At 35.6% G+C, this 15,358-nt stretch overlaps 3 protein-coding genes across 4 annotated transcripts; 1 reads left to right on the top strand and 2 right to left on the bottom strand.

Annotated features, from left to right (window-relative positions):
- Positions 1–508: 508 nt before the first annotated feature.
- On the bottom strand, positions 509–7,476 carry LOC100809535 (histidine--tRNA ligase, cytoplasmic). The gene is made up of 7 exons (XM_003525203.5): positions 5,624–7,476; positions 4,685–4,864; positions 4,129–4,395; positions 3,380–3,514; positions 2,126–2,407; positions 1,484–1,624; positions 509–1,008 (listed from the first exon to the last, which is right to left on the bottom strand). The coding sequence occupies exons 1-7, from the start codon at positions 6,911–6,913 to the stop codon at positions 709–711; spliced, it is 2,595 nt and encodes an 864-aa protein (XP_003525251.1). The 5' UTR covers positions 6,914–7,476; the 3' UTR covers positions 509–708.
- Positions 7,477–8,893: 1,417 nt separating this feature from the next.
- LOC100499781 (uncharacterized) lies at positions 8,894–10,281 on the bottom strand. The gene is made up of 3 exons (NM_001249021.2): positions 10,230–10,281; positions 9,921–10,136; positions 8,894–9,379 (listed from the first exon to the last, which is right to left on the bottom strand). The coding sequence occupies exons 1-3, from the start codon at positions 10,230–10,232 to the stop codon at positions 9,131–9,133; spliced, it is 468 nt and encodes a 155-aa protein (NP_001235950.1). The 5' UTR covers positions 10,233–10,281; the 3' UTR covers positions 8,894–9,130.
- A 1,367-nt stretch (positions 10,282–11,648) lies between these two features.
- LOC100810412 (protein XAP5 CIRCADIAN TIMEKEEPER) lies at positions 11,649–15,340 on the top strand. Of its 2 annotated transcripts, none has more exons than XM_003525204.5 (12): positions 11,649–11,947; positions 12,038–12,103; positions 12,190–12,254; positions 12,322–12,440; positions 12,596–12,674; positions 12,794–12,870; positions 13,087–13,148; positions 13,242–13,373; positions 13,504–13,557; positions 14,583–14,648; positions 14,807–14,881; positions 15,090–15,340. In XM_003525204.5, the coding sequence occupies exons 1-12, from the start codon at positions 11,777–11,779 to the stop codon at positions 15,138–15,140; spliced, it is 1,017 nt and encodes a 338-aa protein (XP_003525252.1). In that variant the 5' UTR covers positions 11,649–11,776; the 3' UTR covers positions 15,141–15,340. The 2 variants fall into 2 exon arrangements, with proteins under 2 accessions (XP_003525252.1, XP_006580450.1); XM_006580387.4 differs by having other exon boundaries at positions 11,693–11,947; positions 12,322–12,434.
- The last annotated feature ends 18 nt before the right edge of the window (positions 15,341–15,358 follow it).

Raw genomic sequence — 15,358 nt, 5'->3', positions numbered from 1 at the left:
CTACATCTTATTCCATGAAATTTTGGAGAGTTGGTATAATAATTCTTCAAATTTTAAAAATATTAAATAAATTTGTGAAATTAAATTTGTTAATCATATTAATGATAATAAATTATAAAAATTAAGAAGTATAATGATCATAAGTTACACATGTCAAGGACTAAAATGAAATTTTAGTTATTTGTTTGATATTTATCTAATTTCAAAGACTATTATCAAATTTCAATGACTAAAATGATAATTTAAACCTCTGATTGCACGTAGTTCAGCATTTTCCCATAGAAATTTACGTCAACTTAGAAGAAAGATAATTTAGCTTCCACGTATTTTCAATTTTTTGACGTGAAACTTTTAACATAATGTGCATTAAAATAATCTTCGAAATTGTCTTGGTTTAACTTCCATTCGCGCAAGAATAGCAATAAAAGCTAAAATGAATTACTTTTGGAGATTTACTCTAAGAAAAAGAAAGAAAGAAAATTAAGGCAGTAAAACAAAAAAAACGGCGGAAAAGTAATGGTACCATGGGATAAAAGGGACCATCAATTTACAGCTTAAGTCGGGATAAAACATGTCATTTGCGCAATTAAATTTGGTAAAGGAACATGAAACAAACACCAAATGTCATCAAAACCTGTACTCCTTCAAAATTCTGATGTCAAAATGAATGTGGAACTACAAAGTTGGCTCCGGCATATACTGGGGACCTTAAGGGTATAACCGTCTCCGAAGTTCCTCCACAAATTCTGCTCTAGAAATCTTAATATCGATGTTGGCCTCGAGATTTTTCAATTGCACCACGCCTTCTTTTATTTCCTGCTCATAAACAAGTACCATCCAAGGGATCCTTGATTCTTTTGCATATTCGAAGTGTTTCGCTCTTCTTTTATTGACCAAGAATTCTGCTTTCACCCTAGCATCCCACAGTTCTCCTGCTAGCTCTGCAGCAAGTGTAAAGTCATTCCCCACTATGCTCACTAAGACTTCTGTCTTGGTCGGACGAGCCATCTAACACAAAAAATAAAAAAATTAAGACATACTACAAAGACAATGCCACCGTTCAAACTTTCTTGGCCATGAAATAACCCAAACACGTTCACCACTTGATAAGAGCATATAAATTATAAACTTGTCGTCAAAATTAGTAACCAAAGGAGGCAACTGGGAGATCAGTTTTATTTATCATCATTATATGCAGCAAAGTGATGCAAAAGAACATGTTTCCACACTAAAAAAGCAAAATATTAGTTATACATAAAAGCCTTTCGGTTAGTATTATCATGCAGAACAAGTCACCGTAATTAAACCATAATAGAAAATGTTGGTTATCTGTGTATGCATGAAGGCATGTATATGTACCACGATATTACAAGAAAATTGGTGTTCAAATGTTATTTTATAGTTGATCCCCAGAATAATAATGAAAATTAATTTTTTAACACAAGCAACTAATAAAGTTACTTATCACAAGCATTTTGGTCACCTGGTTCAGATTCTTCTGTTGTTGCTCCATTATGGCAAATACTCTCTCAATTCCCAGACTTACACCAACTGCAGGCACTGACCTTGAGCCAAACATCCCTATAAGGTTATCATATCGGCCACCGGCAGCAATTGAACCAACCTGCGTAAAAACCATATGACCATTCCTAAATAAAAGCTGAAGATTTCAACAAAAACAATGTAAATGAAACACAGAAAGAACAGGGTGTGTGCACAAATTCAACTGTCATAAAACTACAGAGTTAACCCACTTAAAGAATCAAGAATTTCAATTTAATTTTTCATATTCTTAAGCTTTTTCAATAACAATTTTAATTACAGAAAAGTGGTTGCAAGCCTTCAATTTCAAATTAAATATGGTACTGATTGATTGAACTTTCTATACAATAAAACACGAGCTGAACTGAACTACAAATATCAAATCATATTTCTGATTAACGAAAAGTTTTGGTAAATGATAATATTCAATTAAGTTGAATTATGGGAATACATGTGCACCAGTTTAGGGTGTCACACAATATACCTAAGCTGGCAGAATGCATTGTTGCCCCTGGAAGGATGAACAAGAGATGAAAGAAGAAGCATTTTACAATGGAGAGAAGATAAAAGACATGAAAAATACCTGAGTGCCTCCTTTAAAAACAGCTTCAAATATAACTCCAGTGTAATAATCCAGACCTCTGGCAAGACTCAAGTCAAAAACCACTTTATCAATGCGTTTTGATTTTTCCAGAGCTATAAATAAAATTTCCAGCTCTTTCAATGCTTCAGAAGCTCCTTTGTGTTTTGAGAAATCACTACCCTCTTGTTTAAATTTAGATAATAATGCTAAAGGAGATCCTTTTTCTTTAACAAAAGTTTCAATTCTGTCAGCTGTCTCAGCAGTTAATCCTTTTTCTTCCACCTACAGCATCACAGTATAAAGCACATTACCAAACATAACATAATCATTAAGTTAATTAACAAAACAATAACTTCCAGATACTAACAGTTAAAATGGGATATTAATGTAAATTTTAACCAGAATTATACCTAAAAGTAAGACAACAAAAATGACAAGTCTCAAAGACCTAAGCCAATGGAATGGATGATACTTGTAGTTCTATAGATATATAAATCAAGAAACATAATTTCTTTTTGATTTTATCGAAAAATGTAAATTACAAACAAACACAAACACACAATATGAGCATATCGACAAACATACTAAAATGCAACTAACACAAATGTATTACACAAGCTAGACTCTTAAAATAATATGAATACATGGAGACTGGATATTAGATCATGCCACTCAAACAAGACATATTCAAGCAGATTCCAGACCATTAACATTTGATGAGATGTAAGTTAGCTTTCTAACAGAATAGTAATACTTTACTATATTATAACAAATGCAAAAACAATATAACCAGTTTTGAAGATAATTAGTCTAGTAACTTCATCACAACCTTTTCTCCTCAACTCCAACACATAAAGATCAGACATTTGTTACCAGTAATTTCTAAATACAAAATGAATGAATATGTAAAAAAAACATTTTTCTTACAACCAGATGGTTCAGGGATGAAGAAACCGCACAAAAAATTCTATAGAATGAGGTGACCATACAAACAGTGACATGGTGTTTTGCTACCTCAACAAATCACATGAGAAGATTTACCCAAAAAATGTGAAGGTAACAAAATGAGTTTAATCCCTAACCAAAACTGCTTCCCATAATAAATAAAGCATAAATTATGAAGTATTTTAAAAATGAATATTGAAAAAATAAACCATACATCATTTATAATGTGCAACAGAATGAACAATATAAGATCAAAAACACTACCTAATAATCCAATAAATAAAAGACACAAGCAGCATATATCCTCACCATTTCTTTTCTTATCTGTTGAAAAGACTGTTTGTCTAACTTGTCAATGCTTGAACATATTGTTCTAAACTTTTCAGGAGGTACACCACATATTTGCATCATGCTATCCAGTAACTTTCTATGATTCAACTTTATCTGGAAAAAAAAATCAAGAAAAAGGTCAAACATGAACACACTTGTATTGCAATCTGAATACAGTATTGAATATGGTTTTTAACCATTAAGTAGGAAAACCACAGTCAATTGCCAGCCACATCCAAATGACTGATATTAGGTTGAATTCTAGCACATAAGCTGGGCAGAGTAAAGCTGATCAAATTTTGCAAGAGCAGGACAAAGATCACTTCGGTTAGCAAGTAATCTGATAATTGAATAATAAAGACTTGATAACAAAGTTAGGCTATACCACAAGTTAGGTAGGCATCAGCCAGCAGGTAGCAAAGACCTGATGCAATCAACAAAGATGCTAAAAATCCCACTTCAAAGTGTAAAATGAAACACAGCACATATATCAATTGTAGCCCAAAGTCCCCATATACTAAAGCACATTCTGATTTCTGACAGTATCACTTCATTCACTAGGCATAACTATTACAATGATAACCAATCACCAAATAAGTATTGACAGACCATGAAATAATAAACATGACGGTTTATGCCAATTTAAATTTATGAACTGAATAGACAGTTCCACAATTTCAGAAAATCGATACTATTAGAGATTAGAAAATGAATATTAAGAAATTTACCTCATATTCCCCAATGTCCAGCTCATCAAGTAGTTCAGTCAAAATCCTAACAACCTCAAAGTCCGGACCCATAATTTCAGATGGAGTAGGAGTACCAGCAATATCAAAGTCGCATTGATAAAATTCACGGTATCTTCCCTTAGATGGGTTATCCCTTCTGTAAACCTTGGCTATTTGGTACCTTTTGAAAGATGTCAGACCATTCATAGCCACAAACCTAGCAAATGGAACTGTCAAGTCATACCTCAAAGAAAGAAGCTCCCCACCCTGTCAAACAAGTTGATTACAAATTAGCATGAAATTAACATTCAACTCTCTAATGGATTTAAACAGGAGAAGGGGGGGGGGGGGGGGGGGTTATCAATCTGGCATAGAATTCTAACTGCATACATTAAAAACACAGCTCCGATTCAGCATCAGACACAAACAAGAAAATTTCTAGATAAAAAAATATCCACTCCTCTCATACTTTTGAACATTTTAAGTTTATCCTCACCCACAGAAAAGAGAAAGGCTTTGTCATAACATCAAAATGAACAAGCAATAAACATATTACCTGGTCAGCAAGATCATAAATCAACTTCGAATCTTCTCCATATTTTCCCATGAGAGTTTCTCGCAATTCAAAAACAGGAGTATCTAAGGCAGTTGCGCCATGCCTCTCAAAAACTTCTTCTATTATTAGAAAAGCTTTCTTTCTAATTGTCATTTGTTCTTTAGCAAAATCACGAGTCCCCTGGTACGTTATATTGTGAAACTCAAGGTAAGACTACTGACAAACATATCCCATCCAGAAACAGAAACAAACATTAAACAATTCCATTATCTATAGACAACCCCATCACATGACAATATGACATAAAAAATAATAAATAAATAGTAGCTACATCTTGAACAAAATGCCTTAAACTATGGATTATACAATTAATATTATCATTCTCATGTCTCTATCAAAGTGAAATATGGCTTACAACAATCACTTGATATTACAAATACATAAGCATACACCCACTCTTCCAATACCTGGCCAACCCAGTGTATAATACTGCCATACAAAATTTCTAATTGATTGTTCTGTTATTAGAATGGCCACTAGCAAACAAAATAACATAGTGCATATTTCTTCCATTATTCTCTGCCTCTTTAGATACAATCTATCCATTCCATTGAAAATTGCCAATGACTGCACACTTCCAATTGCATAATTCAATAACAAAATGTCAACAAGTCAATTGGTAAATTACTTTTATATTCAATCAAACTTGCTTAGTACTAAGAATGTAACTTCCTACAACTGATCAAACAACCAGCTCTTTTAATGAATGGTGATTTAATCTTCTCCTCGTAGCAGTGTGCAAAATGCATTGGATAAAATGCCCAAACATAATTTCTCTTTGTCTACAAAAGAGTGGAAAATTTAAGCAGACTATAACACACCTAGAAAACAAAAATAATCAAAATCATACAAGTAACCAAAACTAGAGAGAATTACTACCTTAGGAATCTTGGGTAATCTCCTGCTTTCATTGCTCTCTACAACATCCTTTACTTTCAATAAAAATTCATTAAACTCAGGTTTAGCCAAATCCAAAAGTGATAGAAAATCTGCCACCCAAGTCCCTAAAGCTATCTCTCGACCACTCAGTAACCTCTCCTTGATCAATGCCAAAATCGAGCTAGTCCCTTTCCCCAAAACAACTTTCTTCTTCTTCTTCTTCTCCTCTACTTTCGTGTTCCCCTCTACTTTCATTTCCTTGACACCTAGGATCACATCATTCAACTCAGCAGCCTCAAGCACCGCAACCGCCGTCACAGCTTCCCACACCACAACTTTCCACACAAGTCCAAACATCACAAAGACCTCGTGTGCAAACTTACCATACTCCTTTCCCAGAAACAAGTTCACAGCCTTATTTAAACCACTGCTCAAACCATCCTGAGTGGGGCATTCCTTCCCAAACACCTCCCCAATGCCCAATCTCAAACCATCACCACCAATAACCTCCGAATTACTCTTGGCACGTGCGAAACTACACTCACCAAGTTCTTTCAGTGCTGCAGCCAACGGCAACAGCACAGTGCATACAGCTTCCTCACTCCCAACAACAACACCCTTAACCCCCGAATTCAACTCAACACGCATTCTCGAGTGCACGGCTTTGGCCTGCTCCCTCACACTCCCGTGAACCTTGGGAACCCTCGCGACGGATCGAATATTCTCCTTGCCGACGGATTTGGATCCGTTGAGCAGAACCCGCATGTCGGCGGCGACGGCGACCTCGGCCTTGGAGGCGTGTCCGTCGCCGGAATCCATCAAATTGAAGGGCGTTATATCGGCCTTCAAGGCCTCACAGGAGAAGGCGGCGGCGACGTCGGCGAAGGCGGAGAGCGCGGCGGACTGGCGGTCGAGAATGGCGGAAACAGCGAGCAGCGTGGAAGAGGTGAGAAGGTCTGGTTGGGTGACGTCAGCATCTAGGAATTGGAAGGTGGGAGGATTGGAATTGAGGGTTTGGGATAGGAGGAGGGGAATGCGGGAGGGGGCATTGGAGAGGACGAGGTTGTTGAGGAGGACCAGAAGGAAGGCGCGGGATTCCTCTAGGGTTAGGAAATCGGGGACGCAGATGCGGTGCTGAGACGACGTCGTTTCCGTGGCGGTGGTCTTGGAGAGTCTATCGAGCGCGGATGAGTCGATCCGCACGTGAGCGAGGCCCGTGGCGACGGCGAAGACGGAGGAGGAAGAGAGAGAAGAAGCCTTGCCTCCAACCGTTACGGAAGCTTCGGCCATTGCTAATGCTAAAGAGTGGCAAGTGAGGGTTTAAGTTTTCAGGGTTACTTTGCGGCCGCAACGCTTTCTATGTTTCTCTGTGCTTTCTTCCAACGGTAAAACGAAAACTACAGTTATTTACAAAAAGGCAAAACTATATTGCTTTGTGTTCACATTAAAATTTATATAGTAATTTTCACACATCTCACCCGAAGTTTGATTACATAAGGCTTCCTTGCATTTTTGCACATTACTTTTATTTTGTCAAAACTGTTAAGTGATGCAAATTAAAAAAAAACTTCGAAAATTATGTTATTTCCCATCGTGCCCTTCTCGATTAACACCATCACTCTCTTTCTCAGCCTTCTAAGGACAACCATGGTGTGGAAGTTGTTGGTGGCGGACAGACCGTCGTCACCGGTGCTGGGAGGCGAATGAGCATGACATGGAAAGGAAGTGTGTGTCTGTGTTTGTGATGATGTCGTTGGACAATATGACTGCGGAGGAGGTTCCAAGTTAAGGGGATCCGGCCACATCTGAAGCCAAGAGGGTTCCTGTTCTTTCACTGCTTTTCATTTTTGCTTGATTGGTGTTTTGAATTGTTTCTAATTACTGGGTTCTATTTTACATCAACTTCGTCATTTTCCTTAATGTTAGGTTTGTGTTTGCTGAAATGGAGGGGCTTGTACCATGGTCATAAAAAGAAAGATAAACAAAATTCACTAAAAGTCATGTGACATGTAAATGACTCTTTTCTGTCAAAATTAGTAAGATGAACATTGGGGAAGAGGAAAGAGAATTAGAATGAGGAGACTTGTGTAATTTCAAGAAACTTTAAGTGAAAATTTGTGTAATTTACTTAAATTTATATTTACTAACACTCGTGCAATGCACCTGAATTATTCTTGTATGGCACAAATTTTTTTTGTTGCTGATATTGCATTGCAGGATTAAGAATATATTGTTTTATATCTTTATTTTAGTTATTCTTGCATTGCACGATATACAGATAAAATGTTTTAAATCTTTATTTTAATGTTTTTTATTATTATTAAAGAAAATCTAATTATGGATGTTTTGTTCTTTGCTAGATGGCTTTTTAAAAAATTAAATCAAATTTACTTTACCGCAAACAAATTTGAATTTGAATAAATCCAATTATGTTAGAAATTAAATAACCAAGTAATAGACCAGATAACAAATTCAAAGGAAATCAATCTTAAATTTAGTTCATCAACTTCTTTAGTTCATCAATCGATTATATTGTTTTACATAATTAAATTTCCTATTCTTTTATGTACGCATGATAGAATAATTTTTATTTATAAAAACCTAATTATACTTTTTTCATACTTTGTCACTCTACATACATGATACAATAAGTTTAATTTTATCTTTTTAAAAAATTAAACAATAACTTTATCTCAAAATTTACTAATAAATTATTAAAAATTTGAAATGTACAGAATTTCAAAAACTGATATGGTTTCTCCTCATACAAAATGATGATACCGAAAAAAAAATTCTTTGGCATTTTTCACATGGCTTTTTTGAATAATTTTCCAAACATCCTATAAATGGGGCTGTCAACATGTTTTCTATCATTAGACAATCGAAGTCGATCCTGAACCATTTATGATTGTTTTTTCAATATCACCGGCTTTCGCATTTCAACAGTATATATATATACCATATTTTTTTAACTACTCTTTTTTATGGCACCTAGGATTTTTAAAAAATAACAAAAAATGGGTTGCGTCATCCCATACAATTGAAATAACAAGAGTTGGACAAAATAGTAATGAACCTTGAAAGAACAAGAGTTGGGCAAAATGGGAACCACCGAACCAAACCAACTCAATCTGATAGAACAGCCAATCCGGCTCAAACCGTGAACTCATACAATTGGGGTACCAAAGTTCCAACCTTTTAAAGATCCAACCAAGAACGAAATTCCATTCTATCCATTAACACGTTCAAATAGCATGGAGAATCGGCCTTTGATTCCACCAAGTCCCAAATTCGTTTAAATACCATTTCAACAAAATAAAACTAACTTCAAAAGATTAAACAGAAAATTCTTGATACTATGGAATTAAGTCATGATAAACCATACGTCCAAAATCATAGATAGGCAACTCAAAATCAAATGCGCAACAACAAACAAAATCTCTTATAGGAGTTGAAATTTTCTTCAGAACCACTACAAACTAAAATGTAGCTTCCCAGTAACAGTTTTCACTTAAGAGGAATAAACCTGGATGAGTGAGTAGCACCAATACCAGGTCTCCCGTGCTTAACGGGTTTGTATGAAATAGAAAACTCTGCCAGATAATGCCCAATCATCTCAGGTTTGATTTCAACCTGATTAAAGGTCTTGCCATTGTACACTCCAATAATGCTACCAATCATCTCAGGCACAATAATCATGTTGCGGAGGTGGGTGCGGACAGGTTCTGGCTTCTCACCTGGTGGAGCTTCTCTTTTCTGTGAAAAAACAGAAAGGATTGTTAAGCAGACAAGTCATTTCCTACAATTAAACCTCACAGGAAATAAACATCTATAATCCATCTCAAACAACAGAATACACCTGTCAGCAAGTAAATGAAAAATGAACACATTAACAGATATTCATGGTATGAAGAAATTAAGAGTTTGCATGTTTTCATGGTGGGAATCATAAGAATTCACTTCGTAAAATATAGATGTTTGATTATTGCTATGTAAATTTGATTTTATCTCAAAACGTTGATTCAACTAAATAATAAACAGTAACTTTGTTGTTGTGTTAAAAAATTTACAACAAGTTTTATAGCAAACTTATTTTCAGGGTAAAAGCATCCAAACACGAATCAATTTTGCAAAGCCAAACCTTCCAGTCATCTGGGGCCAACACAAACTAAATTAAATGAATTGATTGACCTTAAAGTTCATCGTACGTGTCGTGCAGGACACTAGTAAAACATAGCACATAATACCGTATGCATTAGAAAGCATAATTGGAAGCAGAAAAGAAAGAAAAGAGTACCGCTTTGCGAAGCTTCTTGATCAAGGCCATGGGCTTTCTGGTGAGGCCTCTCTGGAACCTTCTACGTGCGCGAGCACTGAACATCTTCACGAGTTCATCGGTGGACATGTCCAGAAGCGCATCGAGATCCACGCCCCTGAAACTGAACTTCTTGAACGTTCTCTTCTTCGGCTGCCCTGCTGCTGCTGCAGCCGCCACATCGACCTCAACGTCTGCCTGCAAATGCAATTAATTCCGACCATTAGAAACAGAAAAAATAACGGAGAAATCAAGCGTCAATGTCGTCGGAGAAGAAGAAGAATAACTCACCATTGTTCCGCTTGCTAGGGTTTCTTTCCAACAACAAGAAGCAGATCTATCTGGCTTGTGAGAGTCCCCCGGCTTTGCTTAAATATGAGGATTTATGCAGTAACCCTAACCCGTATAGAGTTAGTGGACTGGGCCTCAATATCAGTATCTCCATCCCAAAAGCCCGTTCAATTTCAATTTTTTTTTTTTACTACAATTTTACATTTTAGCTCAACAATATTATATACTCCATCAAATTATAAGAATTGTGTTTTTATTTTCGGTAAGTATTAAAATCACATGATCTTTTGTTAAATATGACGAGTAATAAGAATATTATAAAGACTAAAGTATATTTAAATTTAAATAAAAAATAAAATCGGAGGTGATATATTAATATTGCGAGCTCCACCCTCTCTTAGCTGTGAATGAGGCACCGTGGTAGCAAGAAAAAGAAGTAATATATAAAAGGATAACAGGTGTTGTACCAATAATTTTATAAGTAAAACAATGGTTCCTTATGCATTGAGTATGTGGGTGAATAGTGTATAAAACAAAGCATGCCCTATCTTGTATTAAGAGTGAAAAACTAAAAAACCCAAGTGTTGTGAATGGTGAAGGGGGAGTGCATGAGTCACTGGTGCCTAAGATCGTGCTCTATAAATTTGGTAGTTTTGAGCGATCCATCTCAGTCTAAGGGTGGTCGATCGACACAAAATTTTAAACATCTGTGAGACTTGTTCTGGTGCCCACCTTTGCAATGCACTAGTGTTAGAAATAAAGAAGTTGAGTGTTATTTTCAAAGTCTTGCATATTCTATGAGAGGCCAACCAAGTACCAATGTGCTTGCAAAATCTGCTTTATTCATGTAGTGTAGTTTTCAATTATCTACTCACTTATCTACTTTAATCTTGTATATTCTTCGAGAGGCCAACCAAGTAGCCATGTGCAATTTTCTCATATCGAGAGATGCTAATTATTTTGGATTCCCTCGGAGTTTTTAATAAATATTTGGTGTGGGATTAGTTGCCCATTTTTGTTAGAAAAAAAAAAAGCTAATAAATGTTAAAGGAAAAATGTTTATATCATATTTTGATAAATTTCAATTTATTTTACTGATAAAAACACATCTGGGAGTATTTTTAATTTTATCTTTTAATTAATTTAAACTTGTTGTAATTTTTCATTTATAGAACAATTATTTTAATTATATTTTTAGTTTCAATTATTATATTTTTTTGTATTGTGTATTTTACTATTATCTTATACTATACCCTTAAATATTTCCAATCAAATTTAAAATAAAAAAATAAAAACAACATACCGTTCATGACTTTTTGTTTGTTCTGTGTCAATTTCTTATCCAATATAATAATTTTAAATTGAAAAATATTTAATATTTAACAGCCACAAGATTAAAAAAGTATTTTGGGTTGGTTTGGGGCTTTTGGTATTATGATGGGCCGAATGTAGAATGGAAGCCCATAGCAGTAGTGAGTATTCTAGTGAGCAAGGCATAACATAACGCCAGACCACAAAGCTGTGTTGCGTGTTGAAGAGGGAAGAAGATGTCGGGTATGGGAGACGGGTACGTGGGCACCGCCCAAGACGCGGTGAGGATTCGACGGTTGGAGAAGCAGAGAGAAGCGGAGCGTCGCAAAATCCAAGAGCTCAAAACCAAGTCGACCTCCGCCAAGGGCCAACCCGGTCTCCTCCAATTCGGTTCCAGCACTTCCGAGGTGCCTTTTCTCTTCTCTTCTAGGGTTCTTTCTGCTTTTAAACCTATAATAATATTAGTTAACCTTTTTATGTTTGTTTGCATGTTTCAGATTCTTGAGACTGCCTTTAAGAAGGAAACTGTGGGTTTGGTCACTAGAGAGCAGTATGTAGAAAAGGTACCTACCCTCTCTTGTCTTTTTAATCCCTAATTGCACTACTATTGTGATGTGTCCGATGTAATTTTTGTATTCGTTGATTTTAGAGGGTTAACATTCAGAGCAAAATTGAGGAGGAAGAGAAGGAGAAACTTCAGAAGCAACAGCAAGAGTACGTCTTCTCCTCTCTCCTTCTTCTTCTTTACGATTTATTACTTATTATTCCCCTCTCCAAACAGAGAGGAGGAGCTTCAATTAGAAAAGCGTAAAAAGAGGAAGATCAGGGGCAACTCTCGATTGTCCTTTGCTGAGGATGTTGACAATGATCCCCAAGACGACGAACCACATCATAGTAAGGGTAATGCTTGCTGTTTCAAATTAGAGTTTTTCTTCATTTATCAGTGTAGTGGGCATGTTGCCAAGCTGGTTAAATAGAGAATTGTGAATGTTCATTGATCAATGATTTATAGAAAATACAAAAAAAGGCATTAAACTTTGCTATACTTCTAGCAGATAATCTGGAAGCAAATAGATTACGGTGTGGTAAGCTTGGTAAAGACCCTACTGTTGAAACTAGCTTTCTACCTGACAGGTGTGTGTGTGGCATCTCATCTCTTATTCTTTCTTATCCCCCCTTTAGTACCCCTGTCCTTTCTTTATTGGTTGTTGCCCTAACATTTGGGCATAGGAGTGCTGAGGATTCTTGTTCAGTGAGCGAGAGGCTGAGGAGCAAGCTGAGCGTGAAAGGCTGCGGAAACAGTGGCTTCGTGAGCAGGAGCAAATTCGAAGTGAGTCTTCTCCCTCTTTTATATTAGTTTCCATTGTCTCTTAAACTCTTTTTAAACAATATCAAATAAAGGGTTAAGAAGTATAGCTAATGCAATATGATTATATTAGTGGTGAAAATTATGCTCATTTGACCCCTATACATATAAATTAGCTGATGCAGAAAACCCTTATAACTAAATTAAAAAGTTTATGATTAAGTTATTTCTGGGCATCAGATGAGCCTCTTGAAATCACGTACAGCTACTGGGATGGAACTGGCCACAGGCGTGTGATCCAGGCAAGTAAAGACCTTAAGCTTCAAGTTTTCAAGTTTTCCTGAATATACCTTTACGATATGATATTGTCTGAACGATTTTATAATATGATTCAGGTACGCAAGGGTGACAGCATAGGAGAGTTTCTTCGAGCAGTTCAACAGCAACTTGCTCCTGAATTCCGAGAGATTCGAACAACTACAGTAGAAAATTTGTTATACGTGAAAGAAGACCTTATCATTCCTCATGTATGAGCTTTGAATTGGTTTTAATTTTAGAAAGTCTGTGTGCAACTTGCTATCTTGTTTGTGTCTGTATAAGCTATGTTAACCAAAGGATATCTGCTAACTTATTTACCTGTTTCCATGTTTATTACAGCAACATAGCTTCTATGAGCTAATTGTGAACAAAGCTAGAGGCAAAAGTGGACCGGTATGTTTCTTTTATTTATTTATTTTATGTTCTTCTCTATTGGAAGGTGCATCTTTTGTTGTTAATAATATAATCAATACTTAATTTCTTAATGCTCAGGGGCAAAGCATAGTTAGGATTTAGGTCCCTCCAAACTTTTCTGCAAATCATTACTCATTTGTACTTCATTTTTCCAAAATAATGTTCCCCTGCCCCAATTATTGTGTTTGTTCTTTTTGGCTCCTGTGAGAAAATTTCCCTAGTTTTTCCTGTGTAAATGGCTTCTTTGATTGACAGTAGTAGTATTATAGATTTAACATTCTGCTTATAGGATTGATTTCTTTATTAGAACAAGGAAGAACACAATCAAAACTATATGGTTACTTGGAAGAAAGAAGTCATAAAATAAGCAAAAATAATACAAGAGTGACAAATGTAATAAGATGGAGGAAGATACAACACCGAGTGGAGATTTTTTCCACAACTGCTTACTTAATTAATAAACCAAGTTATTTTTTTCTATCAGTGATTTTAGTTTTTTAACCCTGGGAGGAGGGAGGGGATGCTGTACTGATTTTAGTTCCAACTTCCAATTTTTAAGTTGCATGGTTGTCTGTGTTGCCTTGTAATCCTCACTGATGGCTAATTAAATATGTTAGGTTCAAGCATGTCTCTTTTTTCCCCTCACAAATTTATTTCCTTTTTACAAATGGTATTAGAGATACTAAGTCGAAAAACAATTAATAATAAATTTTCATTTCCGATCTTCTGCAATGAACTTAACTGTGATGGTTTACATGACAACATTCAGTTCTCATGAGTCATGACCAGTTGGAATTCTTCTGATAATTGCTGGGTTTTTTCTTGTGATAATGCTTCAATGTTGTAGTGTTTATATGCTTGCATGCTCCTTCAAAATGGCATATCATCTGAAGTATCTCATCCCTAAATAACATTTGCATGCCATTATAAACTTGAAAGTGTCCCCTATTTAACTTGTGATTAATTTTGCGGTGTTAAAATTACTTGTTTTTCTATCTGTACAGCTTTTTCATTTCGATGTGCATGAGGATGTACGAACAATTGCTGATGCCACTATAGAGAAGGATGAGGTATACTTTATTCCTAATTATTACTGCTAGTCTACTACTATTTTCAAAATCTAAATGTTAAAGATAATGAAAACAAGTGTGCATATTTGTCTTTTCTGGTAAACTTCTGGGTTTTTTGCTTAATTATCTTACTCTGATGATATTGTCTCAACCAACAGTCTCATGCTGGGAAGGTTGTAGAAAGGCATTGGTATGAAAAGAACAAGCATATATTTCCTGCTTCAAGATGGGAGGTACTCTCTCTCTCTCTCTCTCTCACGTATGCATAGTACATGAGTTGGTCTTTTCACTCTTTTGTCCTCCTCTTGGCTTGAGCATTTGTAGTGATGTTTAATAAATCTCTATTAGTTAGGATATTCTGAACTGACTATTTATTATAACAGCCTGTCAGATTAGAGTGCATTCTGATTCCGGTCACCATTTTTTCTCCTTCTATTGCAGATATATGATCCAGCGAAGAAATGGGAACGTTATACTATCCACGGGGATTGATTTGAGGCTGCTAAATAATTTGCATTAGCATTTGCTGTATTGGCATTTAAATTGATCATGTGTTTGCACTCCTTGGTGTTAACTATGCTATTATTAGTCATTCCAGCGTTTAGAATGACTAGGTTTTGTGTTTCTGTGATTCATTGTAGACAACTTGGACTTAAGTATTTGGTAATTATTATAGAGGATTTCGTGTCAAATAAGCTAACTTCTAATCT

Source organism: Glycine max, chromosome 5 (assembly GCF_000004515.6).
Source record: "Glycine max cultivar Williams 82 chromosome 5, Glycine_max_v4.0, whole genome shotgun sequence".
Lineage (NCBI taxonomy): Eukaryota > Viridiplantae > Streptophyta > Magnoliopsida > Fabales > Fabaceae > Glycine > Glycine max.
The sequence above is the reverse complement of the archived record's forward strand: the minus strand, read 5'-3'. Positions and strand labels throughout refer to the sequence as shown.